The sequence below is a fragment of the Odontesthes bonariensis genome, chromosome 6, assembly GCF_027942865.1.
Source record: "Odontesthes bonariensis isolate fOdoBon6 chromosome 6, fOdoBon6.hap1, whole genome shotgun sequence".
NCBI lineage: Eukaryota > Metazoa > Chordata > Actinopteri > Atheriniformes > Atherinopsidae > Odontesthes > Odontesthes bonariensis.
Genome location: NC_134511.1, coordinates 21862028 through 21887841, shown reverse-complemented (window position 1 = coordinate 21887841; position 25814 = coordinate 21862028). Strand labels below are relative to the sequence as shown.

General features: G+C 40.1%; 1 protein-coding gene across 2 annotated transcripts in view; it reads left to right on the top strand.

The window, feature by feature from the left end:
- pcsk5b (proprotein convertase subtilisin/kexin type 5b) overlaps positions 1-25814 on the top strand; it is a 61812-nt gene that overhangs the window by 2594 nt on the left and 33404 nt on the right. For both annotated transcript variants that reach the window (XM_075467886.1, XM_075467885.1), the window contains exons 2-5: positions 2902-3006; positions 16015-16158; positions 19296-19439; positions 20840-20916. In XM_075467886.1, coding sequence (XP_075324001.1) covers positions 2902-3006; positions 16015-16158; positions 19296-19439; positions 20840-20916 — 470 coding nt within the window. The remainder of the gene's footprint in view (positions 1-2901; positions 3007-16014; positions 16159-19295; positions 19440-20839; positions 20917-25814) is intronic.

Sequence of the window (25814 nt, the reverse complement as noted above, 5' to 3'; positions counted from 1 at the left end):
AGTGTTGGAGAGAGGAAATCGGACAAAGATAAGCACACACTGAGAGATGGTAGAATGAGGGAGTGAAAGAAAGGATGGATGGACGGATGGATGAAAAGAGTTGGCATGGAGTAAGAGAGCACCTCGTTGGGGAATTCTGGGTAATCCTCTTAACCATAGAGCCCCCTTCCCAGACTAAGACAGTGGCCCAAATTGAGTCTAAATCAGCTGACAAGGCTCCAGATATCTGAGCAAATTGGTGAGATGGAGGAGGAGGAGGATGTGGGGCCACTGAAAGCTATAGAGGGGGGGGGCGAGCGGCAGGAGGCGCTTGGATCAATAACATTTCAAGAGATTATTTGTACTGTTTGTACTGTTCCTGCATCATTTGTTGAAGGCATCGACCCTGCTTGGGAATTGTTATTGGAGAGTTTTCAAGGCTCAAGCACCAAGGAGTCCCATTTCCCCAAACGTCTCACTCATACTAATCATTTTCATCCCGTGTTTGAAAAGTCCTACAAAACCTCTATTTCACCTCATGCTTTTTGGTTTGGAGCTTAGACTTTTATTTAGATTCTTGGCTAGTTGGGTTATTATGGAGTCCTGGGGGTTACGGAGGCAGAACACAGAAACTGAAAAATGAAGAAATTTGGTTTTCTAAAATGTTGTGTTCTTTTTGTTTTTGTTTTTTTTTTGCTGTGGGATGAAGTAATGTGGCCAATACCACTGTTGGAAGTCATAATTTGTCTGACACGTGAGAATGAATGCTGATAGTTTTAATAATACAGAAATAGAGAAGTGTGCTTTCCAAAAAAATAGATGAAGGAACGGTTTAAAAGTATTCCAATCTGTCGTCACGCTCTGTTTGAAGGAGCACAGTTGAATTCGTACAAGTGTATCAAAAGCCCTTTATCATAAGCTTTTGTAAGAAAAGATTTGTCCTCTTTCAAACAGTATAGGGACACCTTTAGCTTGTAAAACCACAATAGACTCATTGCTTTTTAGCGCTTATGTGGCTCAACACATTTGTGCCCAACAAAATCAAATGTAAATATATCAGGTCAGATTCAGGGGGAAGTCCATGCAACACAACGAGGATACATGATATAGATATCAGCCATCAGCATTGGTTGATGTTATCCTATTAGCTGATAGGCTGATTGCAGTCAACAAGCTGAATGTTGTCCGATACCGATGAGAGGCTGATATATCCGTGCGTCCCTTGTTTTGCTTCTGTGTCGCTGTTGTGTGAAATGTCACATTTCGTGATAGGATATCGTGTGCTTTGCTGTTGTGTTTTGCGCTTCCTTCATGTCATTTTAACCCAGCAGCTGTTGCAGGGCTGTGGCATTTGCGCAGTATGACAAGATGTTGGAAAACACATTTTGCAATCCATTCACATTTCTGTTGACACATGGGATTTTTTTGCGTTGCATAGGCAGAATCTGGCAGGGTTAATGTGTGTGTGTGTGTGTGTGTGTGTGTGTGTGTGATATCACTCATCTTCTTGTGACATGTTTGTCTCTGTCCTGTTTTTGTTTTTATAATTTGGACAGAACTCAATAATCAGATTCCAACCATAACCTGTAGTTTGTGTTCAGTTCTTAACATGATTGTGACACTGAAATCTAATTAATTCAGTGAAAAAGTCTATGAAACAACAGAAATCATGAATCACGGATGTGATAGTGGTGTTTTGTCCCGCTCAGTCACCACGCCATCCAGTCCAATCCAAAAACCAAAGTTCATGCCGAAGTTGTGATTCTCTTTGGGTTTTTTTTGTGCTAGGATCACATACTGTTGCCTGTGATCGCATGGTGTCGTCAATGCAATTACAACTCAAGCTCCATTGGTCCTGTTGTTGAGGATTAAAAACGAGGAGGTGAGAACATGCTGAACTGTGCTAAAGGTTGTAAATGTGAATTTATTGGCCCTTGCTTGTTTCCCGTTTTATCAGTCCGTAAGGAGCAGAATGCTTGCATGGACATGAGCTGAAAGCTGATCTAATGGGCCCTGTGGTGGTGGATTTCAGCCACGGATCAGTGACACACCATAGTACCCTTGGCAGCCATGATAGTTTGATCATCAGAGGGCCCCTTATCAATTATTAAAAGTAATCAGCATCCAGCAGCTTGCCGTCTGTCTATAATTGTCTGCCTGTGTATCCTTTGTCCTCATTCAATGTCACTCAGCCCTTTTCTGATTGTGTGTCCATACATTTGTCTGACTTTCAGTGTGTCTTTGTGTTTTTATGTCGCTTCATCTATTTTAGTTTGGCTTGTCTTCCATTGTCTGTCTGATCCCCAAGTTCATTTGTAATAATCTCAAATAATGCTAAAAACTTTAATGTGAAAAATACAAAGTAAAAAATGCCATAACATAAAAAAAAGTAGCTTTTTATGAAAGCATTTTTAAGGTACTTATCAAGTACTTAACTTGTGGAGCTCACTCACAAACTCCAGGACCCCATGTTTGGTTATACAGTACCAAGAAAAAGTTTCAACACTGTGGAGCTTTGGCCTCCTGTTCAGCACATTAAATCATCCCGAAGGCACCTGATCGGTACCACTTTCATTCTACAGCATGCCAACAAAACATGCAGCCATAAAGTTATAAAAAGTAATGAATGTTTATCCTCAGGATCAAGGACAAAGAGTCCTGCAGTAAATGCTGTGCCCCCCACAGAGCCCCAGTCTTTACATCATGGAGCCAGTTTGGGATTACATGAAGAGACAGAAGATCACGAGACAACAAAAATCCATTAAAAAAAACCTGCAGAAAGACCGGTATTTTGAAAAAAAAAAGAAAAAAAAGAAAGTACCATTAAAAACATCTTTACGATATTGTTAAAGCCAGAGGACTGAAAACGGTTTAAGCAATGATGGTGACATATATAACTAAGTCTGCATTTGTGTTTTGCAGATTGGGGATCTCAAAGACCACTATCACTTCTTCCATAGTCGGACTATCAAGAGATCAACGTTGTCCAGCCGTGGTCGCCATAGTTTCATCTCAATGGAGCCCAAGGTGAGCCCTGTTGTACTGCTTTGCGGAGCTACCGTTCATTTATGTTTCATGGTATTCATGTCTAGATGGAGTGGCTCAGTTGTGGTGGAGATGACTCCGTGGCTATCAGGTGACCTCCGAACGAATGATGATATCATGTCACCAAACTCAATCGTTGTAAAGTACCAGGTGGACCTTGAGTTAAGATGGTTTCATCAAACCAAAGATATGTGACGATTCTTTTCAGAAACCATGTTTTTGGCAGACTGCCGGGCTTTTCTCACTAGAGCAATTGCTAATGTCTCGATTGTGTATGCTTGCTTTTTAGTGAAGATAATTGGCCGCAAATAGTCCTGTATACACACGGAGGAGGATATTTCTGACAGTGTTTTGATAACTGTTGATTATTTAATCAGGCACTCCTTGTAAATACAATATTAACCTATATATTCTGTGTATTAGCTACAGGCTTGGCTATTGACTGTGTCGTCACGCACAGCAATATTCTGATATTAACCCAACTGACGCTTCACCCTGATTAAGACACTGCCATGTAAACGGATTCTTCTGATTGCATTAACCTGATTGTCATATTCAGAATAAACAATCATTGAATTAAGCAGTGTGGAATAGGCTGATCTTAGTAGCAATATGTAGACATAAATACACGTTAATTGCATTTTATATGACGCACATTGGTGCTTTACAATGCATGACCTAAGCTCCAGAGTAGCCAAGTCTACTAATTGTGAGCCACCCTACACTGTCATTTCTGTTGGCCTTCATTTTATAGGTTGGGCTGCTTTTTTTTTTTCTGTCCTAAGACTTGACGTCTCCTGCGCCAACTGAGCTCAGTGCAGAACAGTAAGGCTGCTGTAAAAAGAAGACACTTTTTGGGCAAGAGAGGAGCCCGAATGCTCTTGACGCCTTGTTTCTACATGTGTGTTCGTATGCAAGTCAACCAAAAGTTGATTCATTCCTATAAAGCCATCATAATCTTTGATAGATGTGCAGATGTTGAAATATTTTCATTTTGGAGGAGATGCGACACAATGTGCCAGGAAGTTTAGCAATAAGGCTAACAAAATACAAGCTTTACGGTCAAACAGAACACTGTGTTTTCCATCACAGTCAACTGAAAACTTCCTTTAGCCAACATTGGTATTTAGATAATAGGAGTCTGTGTAACACGTGCATGCATAATGGTTCATAAAACCTTTCCCAATGATTTTTGCTACTAAAAATGACAACGGATGCCTCTTTTAACTTGCTTCTCCCCATGAATTATAACTGTCATTCTGTCATGGTAATTACATCCGCATATTCCAGAAAAATGAATGGGATGGGCCTCCATTGCTGAAGTAAAGATGATCCATATACAGTATTATGTAAATACCAATGTTGGCTGAATAAGACGCAGAAGTTCTCAGAAAAAAGGAGGGCATTTGCTAATGTTGAAGACATAATCCGTTTATTATAAGATGTTTATTATGGACCCAACACACACATAAGTGAAAACAGGGCGCTTGAGCTGTGTTGTACCTTCAGGGATGTAGCCGTCTGCGTTACTCTCAGCCATCGCAAATGCCTCTTTTCTAATGCAGAAGAACAGATGTGCAGTCAACCAAAAAGCCAACAATGCATAAAATCCCTAAATGAAGGTACACATTTTTTGATTGGGTATTAGTTGAAAATCAGCGTGATCCGGGAGGAGCTAAACACAGAAACGCAGAGGGAAAACAATGGCATCAGCTGCATTAGAAAATCTTTATCTTAACAGTTGGTTTCGCTCAGTCACAAAGCAGAACTTTCTCCACTTTGAATTCTGTTTTTTTCACAGTAGAACAAAGCCAAAGGATCAACAACAATGCCAACAGAACTAAGAGCCGCTCCGATTGCTCATTGCATTTATTAGACTGACACAAGTGGCAGCACAATGCCCTGACATGTAGACCTGTACTTGTAATTCACCAACGTGGACATCTATGTTCAGGCCTTAATGCTCTGTGTTCTGATGGATATGAATATAATTGAGACTTTGGATGGATGCAAACATTACAAATGCAAAGGGTGCAAATATGCAAATAATGTGAACGTGAGTTATTAATCAGACTATGCTAATAACAGGTAATAATAGGGGGCAAATGATCAAAAGTCCTTATTGCTGGATTCATTTTCAACTGTCAATGTATTGTTTTAGGTTTTCATGACCGGCCATTGGGTGTAATGAAAAACAGAATTTATCAATGTATACATATAGCTATTTAAAATGTTCTTTTGTAACTCCACATGTGCATGGTAGGGCAGGTATAATAATGCAGCATTGTTCCAGAAAGAAACTGTTAAATAGACATATTGGATCACAATTCAGGAAAATCTTATATTGTTCTTTTCAGAGCCAGACATGGGATATGTAACATTAATAGCTTCATCTGTCTGTTAAAACAACAAGTCATTGAGACATTAGTCGCTTCAGTTAGAACCATGTTAGGTTAGAGTGAGCCACCATGTGAGATTGGAGAGTGCGTCAAGTCAGGAAATGATGCAAAAGTCCTCACCAAAGTGAATTTTCTTCCAAAAACATGCATTATTGCCATAATAATTCATAGTAGCCTACCAAGTGCACTGTGGTCATCAAAAACATATCTGCGCTAGATGGGAGCAGTTGAAACTACAGCCCATATATGTTTGGACGGGCAAAGTTTTAAAGGATTTTCTATTGCGTTCTTTGTCACAAGGACTTTGTTACACTTACGGTAACCAGCGTAACCAAAAACAATACTTTTCACTTGGACACCACCACTATTTTGCTGTCAGGTCTGTGTGTGTGTGTGTGTGTGTGTGTGTGTGTGTGTGTGTGTGTGTGTGTGTGTGTGGGGGTTTTTGTCCAGCCTGCTCCTGCAGGTTGATTCAAAAGGCAGCCAGTAACATTCAGCAAAGTTTATTCCTGTTCACTTGGGTGGTGCTCTGTTGAAAAATTCATTTCACCCCACAGACTGCACAAGATATCTGGATGTTGACAGAGTGCCTGTGCCTTAGTGATGCGTGGCTCAGGGTTTTATTCAATAGCCGTACCTTGTATGCTCCACCCAACCTGCAAAAAGATGATTAAACAAACCACCCAAACCTGACCCAAATCAGAAGTACTGTTGCAGAACTCATTCAACACAACTGATATTTCTCATTTAACAATTTTAGTTCACAAGTGGGGCCATTTTTGAGTTGGACTGTGTGGCCTTGTATTTTCTAATTGAGGCAGATGAGCACTGCTGAGACAGATTGAGGTGGAAGTCAACACAGCCTATCACATGCAATGATTCTGTAAGGTATAAGTTTGTCAGAACTCTGCATTGTTAGTTTTTGACTTGACACGTCTGAACCTGTGATATTTTCTACAAGCCTTCACTAAACCAGCCAAACCCGCCAGGCCCCTGGGTTATGAATCAACCTCTGCATTATTATTGTTTGAGAGAAACTAATCTGCTATATGGCAAGTCAACATGAATCAATCAGATCAGGCTGTGTTTCAGACTCGAGCCTCCAACCAATGAAGAGAACGGTTGCCACATTTTATTGAATTGTAGCCTGCACCCCCTCTCCAATCCCCTTGGGGTCTGTTCTGTTTGATTATGGCTCAAATTCGAGTTTGACAAACAACTGTGTTTGGACATGGCCTCGAGAAGGCATCAAAAATCGGGGGCGGAAAAGACAAAAAAGAAGAGACAGCGAGATGGTGCTTGTGCATCGCTTGCAGGTAAGCCCACATTTGAAATGTCACTTGTTAAATACGAGGAACTTTGTAACAGTTATCTCTTCTATGCATGCCTATGCTCACATAACCTGGTAACATTAGCTACCGTTAACACAATGAAAACTGTAGTTTGCTATGTCCTAGCCAAGTTCAGACTTCAGTATACTGTTATTTGTAAGTAATTAATGCTAGCTAGCTACTTATTTTACTTTGTGCAGGTGTCGGGCAATGGATAAATTAATGCAGTTCTTCATGGTCACTGCGCTATCTTTCAATATTAGTTAGCAATCTTACTTGAATAGACTATGTTTCTAAAGTTAGTGCAGTTCTTCTGTTATTTATGTAGGAGTCATTGTACAGGGTTTTTATTTATCAATTTAATCTATTGATTTAATGTTTGGCGACATTGTTATTGTAAAATCAGCTATTTTGGAAATGAAGCCAATTGCACTTGCAAATATGGAATTAATCTACTTTTGGTTGGGTCCACAAAGCAGTTGTGCTTTGGCCAATGAAATGGCTAGCAGTGGCCCTGGTTTATATTAATATGTGCTCACTGTGCTTTTCTCATCATTCCACCAGGAATTGTAATTAAAGGAAGTCTGACTCACCAAAACTCAGTAGAGGCCTTGCTTAATCAAACTTTGTGTATGTTCAATGGAAACGCATTTTGCATACATTTTCAAAACACTTCTTCAGTCATGTCAGGGTTAGAATTCTAAAGTAGATGGCTTCATATTCTCGATGAATGAAAACCTTGTTCTCTTTATCTTTACCGTATTTTTCCATCTTTGTTTCTGTCTGTCTTTGATGAACCAGTTTACCAGTTTAGTTGAATAAATAAATGGTGAAGAATGGTAACGATGCACTGGTGTGATTCTTAAAAAAAGAGGATTAAACCGGTAGAAATTAGCTTGAAAAGAAAACGACAGCACCTGCCACCTTGTGTTATCCACTTATTTTGATCTACATGAGCTGTTTGTTCATTTTTCTCTGATCCACTCATGATTTTTTCACCTGTTGTCTCATCTCCCTCCCTGTTTCTCTGGTTCTCTTACCGTCTTGGGCCTAACACCGTGCCGTTGTGGTGGAAGGTTTGTGTCCTGATGCCAGCTGGCGGAGAGACCGAGAGATTTTAGAAGAATGGATCAGAGAGGAGGTTAAATGAGAGAAAACAGAAAATGAGCTGTTACGACAGAAAGAGGGTGAAGGAAGGAAAAGATGAATTGGGGAAACCAAATCATGAAAGAGGAAAACAGAGGAGAAATTGAGCCGTCAGTTGCTATCGTTTCAGCATAATCTGCTGGTCAGTCTATGGGTTTGAACTCAACATGACTGCCAGTTTGGCATAATGCTGATGATGTTTTGCAGTCAGGTTTTTGTAATGACAGCCATGTATGTTTTGTGTGTGAGTGAGTCAGAGGGGTGTAGCGATGGCATGAAAGGCGCACCCTGCCATCCGCAGTGCTTATTGGAACGGATGTTACTATGGTGATGCAGCTCAGCACAGATTACCACTTTATGGCACCCGCCAAATTGCACCATCACCTCCTTGTTGGTCAAAGGCCGTTTCTTTTTCCAGCCTGGGTTAAAGGTCATTCACCTGGAAAGAGTCTGTCTTCATTTTAACTGTTCTTTTTTGAAGGAGAATTGGAGTAACACAAGAGAAACACATGCAAACTACGTCTATTTCGGCAACTCAAAACTTTATTAAACACTTTGTGCCTCACAAGTATAAGGAGAATACTTGTTAGGATGCAGACAGTAGTCAGGATAGCATCTTTCACTTGGAAATGGATGACTGAGTTCCTTTAATATGCTTTCTTCATTCGCTGTGGTTTTACTAGGAATATAGAGCCTCCAGCTATGAGTATTTTTACTGCAATACTACTTGAGATGAGATATTTTATGGTCTCCGTACTATTGTGTTTTTGTGTTTTTAGCCTTTGACAGATCAGGACCCACAGGGAATTCATTATGTCTTTGACTTGAAGACAAACTATTGGATTATGTCGTTAATCGATCAATGTAATTTAGACGTCTTAAGACTAATTTCTTACCTTAATTTGAAAAGTTACGGCACTACTGAGCTGCTGGGGTAGAAACATGAAATGGTTCTCAATCCTCCCCACAGGTTTAGCTAAATTCATGTTATCACAAGCTTCGTTTTCCATATAGCAACAATGACACAAAGCCCACCACTTCACTTCAAATCATGATAAAATAAATAAATATGGTTAGATTCTGAATTTAAAACAACAAGAATTGCTTCCATTCTGCAAGTCATTTTCTTTTTGAGTAATAAAGATGAATAAAACTACTTTGAACTGTCACATACAGTCTTTTTCACAAGGTCTTTTGTAGTGCCCAAAAATAATGACTAAAGATTGAATAAAACCAGACCTGGACCTTACCTTTAACCATTCTTTCTTCCCTCTTCCCTGCATAACATCTTGGAAATTAATAATGCAATATTTTAAAAATCCTGATAATAATAGGAAAAAGGAATAAGCAATGCACTTTAATATCTTGCAACAGATGGATGAGCTTTTTGCTTTCTTAATGTTTTTTTTGTTTTAAATGAAAATATTAGCAAATAGACAAAGTTGTGACACTTTGTTCACCTGTCTCTTTCTCCCGGGGAGCTGCTAGGTATACCCTGAGCTGAATTTGTGGCAGGTTTGGGAGGCCAACGTATCTGCACACACCATTGGGCAGCTTCAGCTTTAAGTCGGGTGTGTGGCCCTGTTTCGTTACAGTGGCTGGGCTTGTTTTGCAGGGTTAGGGTTAGTTGTGTCTTTTCAAAAATCCATCTCTCTTGATAGATAATGTAGCCTAACATTTGGTTTGAAAGAATTTGGAATGTGTTACTCTTCTGTGATGATGATCTTTGACCAACCCAGGCAGGAAAACACACTGACCTCTGCAGCAGCCCGAATCACTAGACTTAACCGAAAGACCGGATGAGGACTGGCTACTGACAGCAGTGATGGGGAAACTAATTATATTATATATATATTATATATATATTATAAGTAAAACTAATTGCCAAATGAATGGCCGTAAATCTAAAGGATAAATGTCTCTGGGCACTGTTGATATGGCATTATTTCTCCTAAATTTGTCCTAAATTATATCCAGTTCACTGAAACTAAAGTTTTTTTTTTTTTTTTTTTTAGAAATTGCTCTGTGTATCTAAATGGTCAGTCAACTAGATTCACACATTCTGAGCGGTTTGTCCTTCTGAAAGTAATGACATCAGAAACTACTGTTTCTATCTAGTATCACTCTGCACTGCCACCATCTCGTCCAAATGTAGTCACTTCTGGATTCAAAAAGAGCAAGATGGTGACAGCAAAAAAGCAAACTTGAGGCATCCCAATGGCAGTTCATAAAACAGGGCTGACCTATTGATACATGCAGCCATCTTTTATTAATGGTCTTTGATTTAAAAGAAAAAGAAAATAAATCACAAAATTTATTAGATGTACCATAAATGGCTCGTCACAGTTGTTACATAATCATATTATTGCCATTATTTGAAATAATCATGATACTTTCCTAGGCTTATGCCTTATTTCCATGTAGTTTCTCACTGGTAGAATTGACTTGTGCCCTTTTGTGACCATTTCTTCTATAATTCACTGGCTCGTAATTTATTGACACCAACAGGTTAACTTGAAGGGTTTCACTTCTTGTATTTGACTTGGATTTAGCATCTATTGACATGAATGTCGTGGATTTAATGGCAAAGCCCAACTCCACAGCAACACTGGGAATTTAGCTTTTAAGTCAAATTAAAAAGGAGAACCAGAAGGTGATTTTTGTTCTATTGGCAGGAAAAAGTGGGGGGTCAAAGATATGAGCTCCACAAACCATGACTGTTGTATTACATTTTATATTTGTCTTATAACTTGACGATGGTAAAAGATTTCAGGGCTTGGCTAAGCCTCCAATGAGCAGAGAAATCCAAGCAGATCATCAATCACAATAATATGAACCTGTTCCCGTGTCTCAGGCAGCACTCGGCCTGCACCTTGCACATGTGTACTAATGTATGACTGTAAGTGTTTGAACAGCCACAGTTTATTTAAAAAAAAAAAAAAGTTTTTTTGGTGTAGCTCTAGTTGGTGTGCTTTAGTTTTTGGTGTGAAATGAGCTCAAGTGTTCTTACTTTGCTTTGTCTGAAATCTCTTTCCAACAATTTGAAGTTGACTGTAAACAGTGATTACAGCACTGCAGTGGCTGTTTCTCCTTTTATGATGTCCTTTTGAAGTCTGTGCAGAGATTAGCAGAGGGATGCAACTGTTGAGCGCCTTTGCAGCTGTCTGTCTGTGATGCTCTGTTGTTTTGCCGCAGGAGCATGTTAATTCCAGCCTATTTCACATAGCTAGACACTAGTTTACTTGAAGTTATTTATCTAGATGCGAGAAGGAAAACTGCCAGCCAAGTGTGGTTGGCAACTGCTGGGATGTGCTCATAAGTTTGCAGACATCACATTCGTGGCATCAAGAACACCACACAGACAGAGCTTGTGTACCTGTATGGACATTTTAGATCATTTACATACACCTAGTTACAATGAGACTCCACACAGTTCCAGGTTTAGATTTCCATTAAGCCAGAATGCTTATGTAATGTTATATGTAATGCTAATGACTTCAGAGTCTGTTTTTGCCTTGAATTTGTTTAACAGATTAACTTTAAATAGTGCAACCACCTACGTCTGATCAGCACAGCTCTACCGCTCACGCAATCTTCCAGTTCTGAGTAGAGTTTCTCAAAATATACCTCAGAAAGTGCTAAAAGTGGCTTCTGCTGTCAGGCCAAAGGTTTATGTGAGCACTCAGCTCACTGGTCTTTGGCCCGTCTTTCAAACTCCCAGCTTACATTTTTTGCCTGCAGCTCAAACATCGTCACAAAAGCAGCAGTGACAGTGGATCAATTTGTTCTGATGAAGTGAACTCTTCCCCAGTTTTCCCTGGTTACTGACCCAGCCAGCAAGAGCCACCTGCAAACCCTTACACAGAGAGCAAATGCGAGAGAGGGGGAGGGAGGACCAGGGTCGGAGTGGGATTGGGAGGGAAAGACGGGCCATCCGAGAGAGGAATGGGCATCTGCAGATTAGAAGTGCAAAAATAAGATGACGGCGAGACGGTGTAAATGAGAGAGAGAGATGAGAAAGGTTGAACTAATAAGATAACAGAGGGAATTGTGCTGGGAGAAGAGAAGAAAAAAAAAGAGGGCTGAAGAAGTACAGGTGCTTAGCAGATCATTCTTCTTCTCCACCAAGTTGGAGTTAAATTAATTGAATAGATTGTGATGCCTCAGAGCCAGCCAAGAATTGGCACTGAAACAATGGCATTGATATATGGGCAAGTTTTACGGGCAATAGTGAAAGGCAATATTGTCTTTGTTTGGATTGGCTCTGGCATATGTGATACAATAGATGTGGATAACTACAGGCTGTTATCAGCGAGGGATTCTTAGCAGCAACAACAAAGGATCACACTGTCCCTGATGGCTATAGAAAAACGATTGAATACTATCGTCTTTGTCTGGTTGTCCTGCAAAGAGAGGACAAACGTGTGTACGCGTATTTTTTTTTCTTTTCTTTTTAATTCACTTTAATCCAAGTAAAGAAATGCAGGACCAAGTGTGTAACCACAGAAGAGGGAAGAAGACGAAAAGCAGAGAATCACTTAAAATGTGAAAATAATGTGAACTTTGGGGTATTAAAAATTTGCCATAACGAAGAACAAGGTAGAGTTAAACACATGGACATTTATTCAGTTCACTCTTGCTTACATCCAAGGAAACATTTTCTTTAAAATGACCAACATTTCTGTGGAGCTTACTCTTGAATTCTGGTCTCACCGTCATCTGAGGCACAATTCTAGAAAAACTAGATCTGACTAAACTAATAACACACAAAGAGTTGTACTTTTCAGACCTGCTGAAAACTGTTATTGAACAAACCGAGTAATCATTTACATTATGGGCTGGAAAATGTAAGTAAACATCTGTTTTAATGACTTCAAAAGCTGCTTGGAGACAGGTGTTTGAAATAGAGAACGGACAGGCAAAGTGTGGGTTGCAGAGGTTAACCCCCCCCATGATCTTAAAAAAAAAAAAAAAAGTCATGTTGTCTGGTTACTGCTGTTATTGGAAGAAGGATAAAACCACAAAGGGCATTTCCTAAGATCCAGTGCAGTCCACTCGTGGAAGAAATTCAGTTGGTGTTGCTGCTCTTCCCATTAGAATCTCCTCTTAGTTGTGGACCAGGTTGGAGAAAATATCCTGGTTCGGGAGAACTTTGGTGTGTCAGGCAGCAACACGGGATGGTTACAGGAGAGAGTCATGGCAGCCGTCCACAAAATGAAGCCTAGCAGAGGTGGGATGATGCAACAAGATGATATTCCAAAGCACATACAATCAGCTGCAGAGTGCTTGAAAATGAAGAAAATGAATGTCTTGGAATGGTCAAGTCTTCTGAAACCTGACTGAGAGACAGTGTGGTGCACGATATGAAGAGGACAGTTTAATAAAGACATTCCAGAAACACTAATGGACCAGTATCCCTCTTCATCACAGTGTGTGTCTGTTAGCTTAAGTCTGTTGAGCAGCTACTGGAAACAAATGATGGTTTTGTGATGTTATGATGCTGTGAGTTTCTAAGAATAAACAGGTTAAGATAAGTTTTGATTACATAATTTTTGATAGTTTAGTTTAGAATGTGTTTGTAAGTGTGCCACATTCTTGTGAGTAATTAGCACAGACATCCAGGCAGTTTTCTTTCTGTAATCTTTTCTTTGTAATAACTAGACTTTGGTGGACCCTGTCTCTTTGAAAAGGCCTTTGCTGCTGAGAAAATCAATAGAAGTAAATTATCAGCTGCTCTCACTGTAAATTTGAAGTAGCTCTCTGTGTAAATACCAGGAGAGTTACTTCGAAATAATGTTAACTCCACCAATAGTCACCCACATTTCCACTGAAACCTTTGGACCTTTTTTTTATTATTATTATTTTTTTTTATATATATACATATTCTCACCTTTTACTTGAGTAATTTTCTTTTGGCCTCAGAACTCGATCAGCACATTGATGATCGCTGCTGACGTTGTTTCGGTTCGAAAATAAATCTTCCGGATTCTGGATAGTTCTTGTTTAATTTTTGGGAAACTCAGCAAATCTTCCTCATTGGGACCAAACTTATGTTCACTGTCAGCTACAGAGATTCAGTTTATTTTCTAAAAAGGCTCTGGAGTCCAGTTGATACATTCAGGTTGTGAGTTTGATCCCTTCTTGTCTTCAGCCACTAAAGCAAAAATTCTATGAAATTCTTTACATTTTCTGCCATTTGTGAAGTCAGTCTGCTGGAAAATGAATGGCAGTAGGAGAGGATTTGTGCTGATGGGAGAGCAGTACTTAATTTTCCATCGGACCACTTTGGGAGTGCCAATTTACGGAGAAGAGCAGATAAGTTATATTGCTTATCAAAGATTGTGGTTGTTGCTACGCTAATCTATGCAAATTGTAATGACACACCAGTACTTTTGAGCAGATACATTCACGCACAATTCCTGATGACAGTGTTATTTTGAAGCTAATGGCGTGTGTAAACGGTCACTTTGAAGCTGATAGTTCTGCCTAAGATGTTTAAGTGAAATGAGCTGAGACCTTGGCAGACGAGAGGAGCATCAGGCTTTTACTGGCTCTCCACTCTTTACATTTCTCCCTCCCCTGGATTTCTTTTTCTTTCTTTTTCTCCCCATCTTCTTGCAGTCTTACATGGGAGCTTCCAACAGTTACTAAATTACATCACCTATACAAGTGTTTTTTTTTTTTTTTTTTTTAATTCTCTCTTTCCCTCCTTCATAATCAATATGAGTCATCTTATCTGTGTTATGAAGGTAATTCCATTTCTAAAATCAATTATCCTGCCTTCTCTTGCTATCTTTTAGTCTCTCTTGCTTTTTGTTTTAACATCCCTCCTCTTCCAGCTCAGCCTTCTTTTATCGACCCCTGGGACTCGTACTCTTCAACTCTTTATCGCCTCCCCTCCTCTCATCTTATCTTGTCTTGTTGCCTCGCGCTCCAACTCTCCGGAGATCATGGCAGATTGTTTCAGTGCATGAGACCAGATAATCACTCCTCAGTCATCATGTCAGCTACCCCCCCCCCCCTCTCTCTTCTCCTCTCAGTCCCGCTGAAGCTTTATTGATGTGGAAAAAAAATGCTTTGTCTTTATCGAGGGACTTCGTTCAATAAGCTCTAGGCTTTTCTGGAGCTGGCAAACAAAAAACACCACGCAGCGTGAAAATGATTTTATCGATTTTCTTTTGAGTTTAGTCTCTTTGTCAGTACTTCATGTGCACGCTGGAGACCTTTAGTTCACACTAGATGATGCAGTGAGCATCTCAAAGGGATTTCACTCTTTTGAGGATACTGTGTAAATAATCTGTAGCTCCAGAACATATTACAGTTGAACTTGTGCTGCACCTAAAATAAAAGGATAAAATCCCATAATAATTTGCACAAGCTGTAACCTTAAAGTCCTGTTTTTGGTGCTCACTTAAATACTTTTTTTACAGAAATGTGTACGTCCCAAGCTGCTTCTCTCCTGCTTGGGTTATGTGTCCGGTAGTATTTCAGTTGCAGTGTGGTCATCGTTTGTGCATGTGAACTCATAATGGAGTCTTTTAAGAAAGGCGAAGTCTGCGAGACTAAACACACAGAAAAGGCTTGAAAAGGAGTCGACCAGGGCCAAGCAAGTGGGTCCAGCTGTCTTGTTCAGATCCAGCGTTGCTGATTTTGAAATCGGAAAATTCCGTCTAAAACTGGGGAGAGGTTCCTGCCAAGGAATGCATCGCACCTCGAAGCGAGCCCATAACATCTGAGAGATTGATGTTACCTGGGAGACATTTAGGTCTTTGGTGCATATATGCATGTGTGTGTTTGTCTGTCTGGAAATGGGGAGAAATGTACTGATGAGTCCACAGCAAAACCTTTGTTGGCTGAATGCATCAGGGGTCATTTTAACAGATGGGGGGGAAAAAAAAAAAAAAAAAAAAGGATACATTTTGTGAACGTATTAGTTCAAGACGATAGGAAGGCTTCCACAACAAAACTTTACGTTTCAGTTCCTCTTTAGTGTCAATAAAATCAAGTTCTTTTCAGCCTCTGTCTTTTCTTTCTTTTTTAACTCTGTGTTGTTGTTTTTTTTTTAAAGCCACCCCAGCTTCTGATGCACCCCGTCCTATGTGTGTTTGTTTCAGGTGGAGTGGATACAACAGCAGGTGGTGAAGAGGAGGATCAAGAGAGATTACAAACCAGCACCACCTCTTTCCCTGACAAGCCCCGCCCACAGCCAAAACAACATATTCTATAATGATGCCAAGTGGAGCAGTATGTGGTACATTGTAAGTACACCGTCAATTCTGGCTGTTCCTCTCAGAGGATTGCATGCTGCCAACATTTATCCACCGTGTGGATCAAAGGTCTGCTGAGGTCATGACATGGCCCTGATTACCGCTCTGTCAGTGGAGCTGAGGGATTTGTTTGTGTTTTCTCTGAGTAAGAGTCAAGTTACCATAGTGATGAAACGTTTGCCGTCCGATGGTTTGGAAGGTGTTACGTTAAGGTCATTAGACATTTTGTGTTTATTTTCAAGTCTTTGTGACAGAAAAGTCCACACAAGTGTTCATGTTTGTGCATTTAGAAACAGCTCACACACATGAAATCAATGCTGGCTTTTTAGAGTTATCACATCTGTTTGCATAAACCATCAGATCACTGCTCATTTAGTTTACGCTTTGGTGTGTGTGTGTGTGTGTGTGTATGTGCGGTTGAGTGTCTTAGCTCAGTCAATTGTTAACTTAATACAGATAACTCCTGATACTTTGACCAGAGTTTGTTTTTCCCCCTGTTTCAAGCCTCAGGATGGAACTCCTCGAACTGTGCATGTTTTCAGGTTTCCTCTGATCATGTTCAACAAAGTTGCTTTAGTGGACCACTGAACTCAGCTCTGCGTGTTGGTTCATTTACACCTTTAAAAAAAATCTTATTCTAGAATTAGAGACTTATTTAAGAGCACAGATTTAATCTCTTTACATCGATTGTATGGACACAGTGATTACACACGAGTGTGAGTTTTAATACTTGAATCACACTGAAGTTTGTCAGAACCGACTGACTAAAATGATTCTGGTTTAGGAAGTGAAGTAGGTGAAGAGGTTTATCATCAGTTGACAATTATGGAATTTAATATCACTTTTAAGTAGATAAAAGCTTGTGGGACATACAATACCTTTGAGTTACATTTGGAGTGAAAGATATTGAATTGCCAGCTCAGACTTAAGATGCTGGAAAATTGTGCGACATCTCTATTTCGATTATGCATGCAACAACATAGCCAATGCGCTCTGCAGATTCACTCCATGATCCAGATCTTTGTCCTCTTTGACTTTGGTCTTTTTTTAAAAACCAGAGCAAAGCTAAAGCACCAACAAGAGCAGCCAACACCTCAGATTGTTCCACATATTTCTGAGACTGAGACCATTTTTGCGACTCCCCATTCGAAGAGGTCGAAGAAGTGTGTTGAGAGCATAAAGGGGGCATTTAATTACCCAGGCTCCGCCCTCGCAGTGACGCAACACCTTCGGCTCTGCTACACTTACTCAGGCCAACTGCTCATTCAGGTGGATTCGAGTTCCCGAAAAAATGGGAACTCCACCCACTTTGTCGGGAAGCAATCAACTTTGAGCAGCGCCAACCAAGGCGGGTTCAAGGTAGTGACGTGGTTGAACTGCCACTCAACCCATGGATTGTACACGGAAGCGCTTCATTCAATATCAACATGGAGCAGCATCAAGCTTTTGACACTGCTGTAGATGCTGTAATGAAAGTGTTCGACGGGAGATTCTCGTTAAAAATCGAGCAAAGAACAGCCCTTGAATCGTTTCTTGACAGGAAAGACGTTTTCGCCTGGCTTGCTCCCTACTGGCTTTGGTAAGAGTTTAATCTACCAGTTAGCCCCGCTGGTAGCTAAATCATACGTCAGAGGAAAGAGTGGTGTGATTGGCTTAAGCTTAGGCACAGCCTTTTCTGGCCACAACCAGTAGCAACCCGAGGGAGGCGGGTTGACCAGGCCATTTCGAATCGTATTCGTTATGGTCTTGGTCAGACCAGAATCTCGAAGAGATTTGAAAGTCTATGTTAATCAGGCTAGCATTTAATAACCCAACTGGATAAACTGTGGGACAACAAAATAACCTGTTGTGATTGGTTGAGAGCCAGCTGTGTTGGGTGCCATTTATACTAATCTGTTTCTATATCGTTTCTATCGCGGATGCACTGTCCATTTACATTAAAATACTGGAATACGACTTCATAGGTGGAAGGATTCAAAGACGCCGGAGCCCAAGTAAGCATTCGCATACGATGCTGATTTTAGCAGTTGTAAACGGGGAGAAACGAGGATCCGCAGTGCTGAGCTCTAGCTACTGCGGACGTACTCCTCCCTGATTCGCTAGGCTGGTATCGTTGGTCATGTGACTTGAGTGCTGGGAAACTAAAAACAAACAGGCTGCTTCACTTCAGTTACACATTTCCTTTCTATTCGTGTCACCGAGAAGAATATGGAAATCATGGACAACCACGATCAGCATGGGAGCCTGCTCCATGTCCTACTGCTGGTAGTACGCTGTGCACAACAATACGTGGCAGGAGGCGCCAGATTCAACAAGCTTTTATGATGAGAACCCAGCCACTGCAGCAACGCAAGCCGTACATGGAGCGCCGCTTTTGGGTTAGACCGGGAAGAAGCAGTGCATGGTGGGACAATTTCGTGGACCAAGTTGTTGTCGCCGAAGAATAAATAATAAAGCATAATAAATAATAAAGCAAGGGCTGATTAGTCATGTGACTAGCGAATCAGCCGATCCCCGTTTGTGTGTAAATGTAAATAGTTTGCAAGACGCCGACGCGAAGAAATGGTGAAATGAATTAATGTAAACAGAGCCTTAGAGTTTATGACTAAGTGCTGATGGATTTAAGGAGGTCACAGGGTAAAAAAGGAAAGTGTGTTAAACCTTTTGCCACTTGTTTTTGCGCCATAACTTGATGTATTTAGGATCACTCTTTTCTTTAAATCATGAAATTAAAAGAAAAAAAATCCACTTCTATGTTGGCTGGAAAACAGCCTGACCGTACAGACCTAAAATTTACATCTGACAAAACTAATTGATAAATACTGTTTTTATCATGTCAGAAATGTTTGAAAACAGTAGGATCCTTCACTCACATTACAGATGAGGTGAAAGATCCTTCGATAGACTGACGGCCCGTATTTCCTCACACATTTTTTCCTTTTCCAAAGTAAGCTGCGATTTTTGTGAAAACGTAGGCCTGACATGATCATGTTTGGCCTTGTTTTATGTCAGACTGCGCAACGAAAGCTGTCAGCTAATGTGGGTACTCTCAGAAACTAACACTGCGCATCTGCAAAACCCCCTTCCTCAAATGTTGTCCTCTCTCTTCTCTGCTTCTGCCTCTGCAGCACTGTAACGGTGATGTCAATAACTGCCAGTCGGACATGAACATCATGGGGGCTTGGAAGAGGGGCTACACGGGTAAAGATGTGGTGGTGACCATACTAGATGACGGCATTGAGAGGAACCACCCAGACCTTTTTCATAACTACGTGAGTGTGTGTGTGTGTGTGTGTGTGTGTGTGTGTGTGTGTGTGTGCGAGCGCACGCGTCGGGTGTTGTCAGGGAAATGAAAGCGTTAATCTTTGTCGGTACCGGTGTCTGTGCGCAAGATTTGGCTTGGAATATGAGTTCAAATAAAATCTCTGTATATGTTCGTTTGTGAGTGTTAGCAGAGGTGAGTATCGTTTATTCACTATTAACTGCGTCATATATGTCATATGTTTTCCACAATCACAGTCTGTCTATAAATAAGTGGACAAAAAAGGCACCAAAATAATTCTTGAATTCTCTACAAGAAAAAAAAATTTAAGTCTTTATTTTATACATAATAGTCCTATTGGAGAAAGTCGGAGATATATGTTACAGAACTCCATTAGTGAGCTAGATGATGACTTTGGTGGTTGGTTAGATCTGATAATCTTGCATCGTGGATTTAATTTCTGTGGGAGGCTTCCTCAAACCTGTGTGAGTCCAGTGCGTACACATTTGTGTGCATTCTGAGGTATTTCTACCTCTCAGGACAAGGTTAAATAGACAAGGTAACATTTTTACCCACCAGGCAGCAGATAAGGCCATTAATCAACCATACAGATAAAACGATTCACACCCTGTTTGACAGCGCCTCTCTGCGGTTATCAGCAACTTTAAATGCCTCTAAAATTCTAAAATTTGTTTAGAAGGCTGCATGGAACAGCAGATTCAATTGGTTTTGATTGCATTCGATTTACAAAACCGTTTGTGAGTAATGCTAATGCGAACTGCCTGTCTATGTAAGCTTTTTGACGATCTTACAACAATCAGCCACAAAATTAAAGCAACCTGCCTAGTATCCTGTAGGTCTTCCTCGTTGCCACCAAAAGAACTCTGACCCATCAGCACATGAAAATAAACCCCCAGGGAGTTTCCAGCGGTCTCCCTCTGGGATGTTGGCAGCAGATTCCTTTGGTCCTCTTGGTTACTGTATGGGCTCGTGGATAAGGCTCATCCGGTTGGGGTGTAGGCAGGATTAATGCCTTTGCCTCCTTGTTGTGCTCTTTGGACCATTTTTTGAGCAGTTTTTGTGGTGTGATTGCACTGCTGGACGAGGACGGTGACATTACATGGGGGAGGGAAGTGGGCCTGCTTGGTCTGAAACAGTGTTCGGGTGGATAAATACGTTAGTGTGTGAGTAACATCTGCATGTATGCCAGAACCCAAGCTTTCTCAGTGTCCAGTTGTAATCAGCTGATCCATGTTATTACTGTCCCCTTTTAGTATTTTTAATTTGTAGCTGTTTGGGGTCACGTTAGACCTATTTTTCTTATGAATTTATCCGTTAACCTGCCATTTTCTCTCTCTGATCGTTATTACGAGCTCTTTTAAGGTTGGATATATTTGATTTAACCTCTAGGACCCTCAAGCAAGCTATGATGTCAACAGCAACGACCCAGATCCCATGCCTCGATATGACGCAACCAACGAAAACAAGTAAGGAAAAAAAAAAAGAAGGAAAATCTGTATAATTTTAACTGTTACGATGGCTTTTCGTAAAATCTAAGAATGTAGCTACTGCTTTTGTTGCATTCACCAAGTGCTTCATCACAGTGTTTCTCAAATAGATTTTTACCAGAAGCTCTGTGCTTCATGCTTGTATGTTTGTCCTGACTTTGTTGTGGGTGCGATGAGTCACATTAGTGAATTTGATTGTGACATTTGTGGCTAGGCTGTGGTTTTTCTGTTTGGAAGATCATGCATGTGTTTGCAAGAGAGGAGGGGGGAGAGAAAGCTTGTCCATGCACTTGTCTTGTGCCAGCATGGCTTTGGCTCAGTGAATGATTTTTGAGTGTGTGTTTGGCTGCAGCAACCCAAGTGCCGTGGCAGTGGCTCAGTCCCTGCTGGTAATGCATTGTCTTAAAGAGACATGAGGCACAGATGTAGCTTAATGAGCTAGTTGCCTTTTTAGGGTTGATTTCATACGTTACTATGAGGTTATAGGTGTGGACAGACATCTGGTGTACTTTTTAACTTCTTGGATTTCCATAACAAACAACAGATTTTTTTTTTAAATTTTTTTTTCAGTGTAAGCCATCTTCTTCTGTGGTCACATTAGTGGGAGCTAAATGAATGTGAAAAGTTTATGAGGTGGCTGGAAAGTCGATGTTGGCCATAATTCCTGAGAGGATGACGAGAAGCATATAGTCACACAGTTATCTGAGGAATAAGCTGACTTCATCTGGATAATTGTGTTGTATAGCTGCAGCATAACTCTTCTGGGTATAAATGTTGACTGTTTATACAAGAGGCGTGATTTGAAAGGGAGCAGGAGGAAACTATCCCTATTTCGATCTCCGATACAGCTCTCTGAAAGAAGACTTTTCGATGCACCATCTGTCTTTAATCTGTCTTCCTGTATCTTTTAACTTTAAAATAGTCTCAACAGATTGTCTGGCTTTCCCCAAAAAAATGAGCAAAAGCCTTTTTGTGTGTGTGTGTGTGTGTGTGTGTGTGTGCGTGTGTGTGTGTGTGTGTCCGTGTGTGTGTGTCCTATAGAGTTGGAAGGAAACAAAATCTTGTTATGTTCAAATAGATCGATTTTCACTGTGACCTGCCACTGTTGCCTCTGTTGCGTTTAGGGACTCTGTGACTATGATTTTGAGCAGTGGACCTCAGATAGATCTGGTAGGCCATAGGTATTACCCAGTGCCTCTGCCAATGAGTGCATGTTGGAGAAATCTAGACTTTTATCCCCAAAATTCATTCTACTACCTATATTACAAACCATCATTTTCAGAAAGGTTGGGAAGTTCTATAAAACCACTTTCACACATGAACACTGGAGGTTTTCAGGACAAATTGCAGGCAATTTGTTGTTAATTTGAGTGCTAATTGTCCATGTGTATCCACAATAGAGGCGAGCAAGCAGAAAACAGCTTACAGGTCAGCGAGAAAGACGAACCATAACCAGGACATATGCGCTCACTCGCATAGTGTCAGCAAATGCTCCAGAATATTTGCTGACATGTTCACACATTGTCTAACCCACTGATGTTCGGAAGACTTCACTAGGGGGCTGGGTGGAAACTCCTCGAGAAGCCCTGAGTGAATCTTTCCGACATTTGTGTTCTCACATGCCAAACGCTCCAGAAACATCTCTTGTACATTTCAGGTGGTGTTCAGTGTCGTGTGAATGCAACTCAAGTCTTGCCAAAACATCCATCTATGTCAATGTGGCCCATCCTCGATAAGGCAAGAAAGAGTTGAATTTTTAGCTTTGCTGCATTTGTGTGTGCAGAATCATAGCTGCTAGAGCATCCAAAGCCTTCCCTGAGACGAGCTTTCTGCATCATGATGTTAATGTCTGATGATGTTCATTCATTTGAGATTTAGAAATCTCTAGCAATGTAACACTTATAACAAATACCACAACAAAATGAATTAGTTCATATGTATGTTGCCATTTCAAATGAAGTCAAACAAGGATTAAAGGATGATTTGAAGTTTAAAAAAAAATAAAAAAATTGGATGGTTGATAAAAATACGAAGTTCGACAAAAATGGGTTTCAGAAAAATGTATAAAGGAGATAAATAAAAAAAAGACAAGGCACAGCGAAGGTCCACTGCCTGAACCTGAAGAATTTAATAGACAAACTTGCACCACAGAAAGCCTGTGGAGAAAACCTGTAATTTAGGTTGATGTTTTGTTTTTGCCGTGGTCCAGACAGCTGATCATTCACCAGCTCTGTCCTCACCTGTGTCGTGCACTGCCGCTAAGAACGATTTCAGTTGCTGTTATTCTCCCACACCAGATTTGGTTACACTTAGCTGCAGCTTTGTTTTCTTAGTATGTTTTCTTAAGTCGTTTCTTTTAGGCATCTGATGTGTGGAGCATTTTGCCTCAGCTGGTTGAAGCGGCATGTTCCTCACCCACTGCTGAAACTACCGATGTTAGCTGTTGTTAACTGTGCGACAGAAGCGTTTGTCCCTTGGCTTCTGTTGGTGTGCTTTAATATATGCTTTAATGAATGTGTGAAGATGCTGAGGAGCAGCTGGTTGGACAAAAGGCAAGAGGAAAACAGGCTGCAGACTACTAATAAAATGGATAAATGCAGAGATGCGAAAGCATCTCTCCGATAGCTTTGACTTCCACAAGAATACACTCAGAATCCTCTTGCAAAACTTCAACAACTAAATATTTACAGCTGGGATTAAAAGGAAGGTTCATGTAACACAATGGCAAACACAGTGTTTTCCTTACTTTTTTTTTTTTAAAGATTCAATAAAATTGGTCAGTTAATACACTGAAATGAATTTTCTTTGTATTTGTAATGTGAATCAACATATTTAAGTTCTTGTTTTGTTTAAGAAAACTTCAAAAATAAGGTTTGTTTATTGTTCAAATCCATTTTGTTTAAAAAAAAAAAACATCTGAGACTACGTCAAACCAGTTTGACAAAGAACCAACAAATAAATCTGATGCATGCCACAGAGTTAAAGGGGAGTTTTATCTGACTGGATCTGTTGAATTTTTGCTTCTCGCTGTTCTCCAGCAGACACATCCTATATGGTTCTGGTTGTTCGCAGAGATCCATGAGTAACTGTAACACAGATGTGAAGAAAATGGAAAATACAGGCAAATGCAAGACTGGAAAGATGGCCAGACAGACAATTTTATGGATTACTGAAGTGAAATGAATGGAGAGGTGACTGTTGAAGCATTTTCAAAGAGGCAGCCAGCGGTTTGGCTCATTAACTTTGATGAAGGGGCCTATCACTGGCTCTCAACATTTTAATGTTTTACTTCAACCTTCAAAGCTTCGGTTGTTTGATGGTATTTTTGGTTCAGAGTAAAGGAAGGTTTCTATATTTTTACATATATATATAGAAGTATTGCATTTGAAAAGATCAAATCTTCATAAAACATTTTTTTTTTAATAACATAACTTGCATGATGGTGAAATAAAAATGACGCTTTGGACATGATTATAGGCTTGCATTCAGCTGCAGTACTTTTGGCAATAGTGACGGCCTCTGAATCGTTTTTTTAATGCCGCCTAGAAGCTTGTTGCACATCTCCTCAACATCTAGGTGTTCAGGAACATAAAAGATCGCTGAATTCCCTTTAAAACAACATGTTTCAAATCTGCAAAGTTTTTCAGCAAGATTTAGAGTAGAACTCATTGCTGACCACAGGGAATTCTTTTCCAAAGGTGCTTCGTCTTGTGCCCTACAAACAAATTGATGCCCTACATTCTCAGTGAACTTCACTATGGTCCCTGCTGTCCATTGAAAATGGAACTTGTGTCAATATGCAGCATATGGTAGCTGAAACCATCACTCCAAATGTCTCTAATTTGGCTTGAAACTCTTTAGAGTCCTATACATGGTGTTTCTTTTTCTTCTTCTCTTAACATGAGGTGGGGAAAAAAAAAAAGGATTGTATAGTCGGATCAAAACCAGACTTCTAAAATGCTTGTTAGTCTGACCGAAAACGTACAAAATGAAGTTTCTTTAACCTGGTCTAGTGCATTAGTAGGAGTGGTACTGTTGGGTTTTAATAGGTCTGCACGTATGCACACGACTAGAGTCAAATAAGTCAAAGTGCACAACCGAATTCCCAGTAAAGCTGCTCTTATTCAAGTAATTTTCTGTTTCTTTTGTCAGACGACTGAGCGTATCAGTATTGGCAGTACTTTAGTCAATCACTCAGTTTCACTCCCCTGCATATATACAGAGACGAGGACGGTGGTCCTATCAAATGATCAAGTCAAACCCTAAATATGTTCTGACTTTTATGACTTTTTTCTCGCACAAACTGTTATCTTCACCTTTGTGAAAAAGGAAATAATCGGCTTCTTTTCACTCCTTTATTGGTTAACTCAGGTCAAAGTGTCACCAGTAAGCACCGAAAGTAAAGCTGAGGCTCATTGGTCAGAAATAGTTCAGGCAGGGTCATCCAAAGGGTGGATTCTTATATGGTATATTAATGTTTCCAGCATACATCTAATGCAGTTCCATTTCATTTGAAATTTTCTCATACACTATATTTGTCAAAATGTTGTAGATTTGTCTATGTTCATGTCTGTAGAATATCTAAATAGCTCATAATTCAGCTGCCACCTTTCCTGCATCCACATCTAAACCTGGACTACTCAGTATCTGAATTTGAAATAGAATTAAGGTGAGTGGAAAGATGGTTTCAAGAAAATGTTCAAATCTAAAGGTTCATGTTTCTGTGCTTTTACTTTTTATACTGTGCAAAATAGTGGACTACTATGCTTGCTGTTTGAAATGATTTGTTACAACATGTGCTAAGTGAAGATAGTGAGTATTTCTTTTCTTTTTTTTATATCTGTTATTGAAGCTGTTGAAATAATGTTATCTTGAGA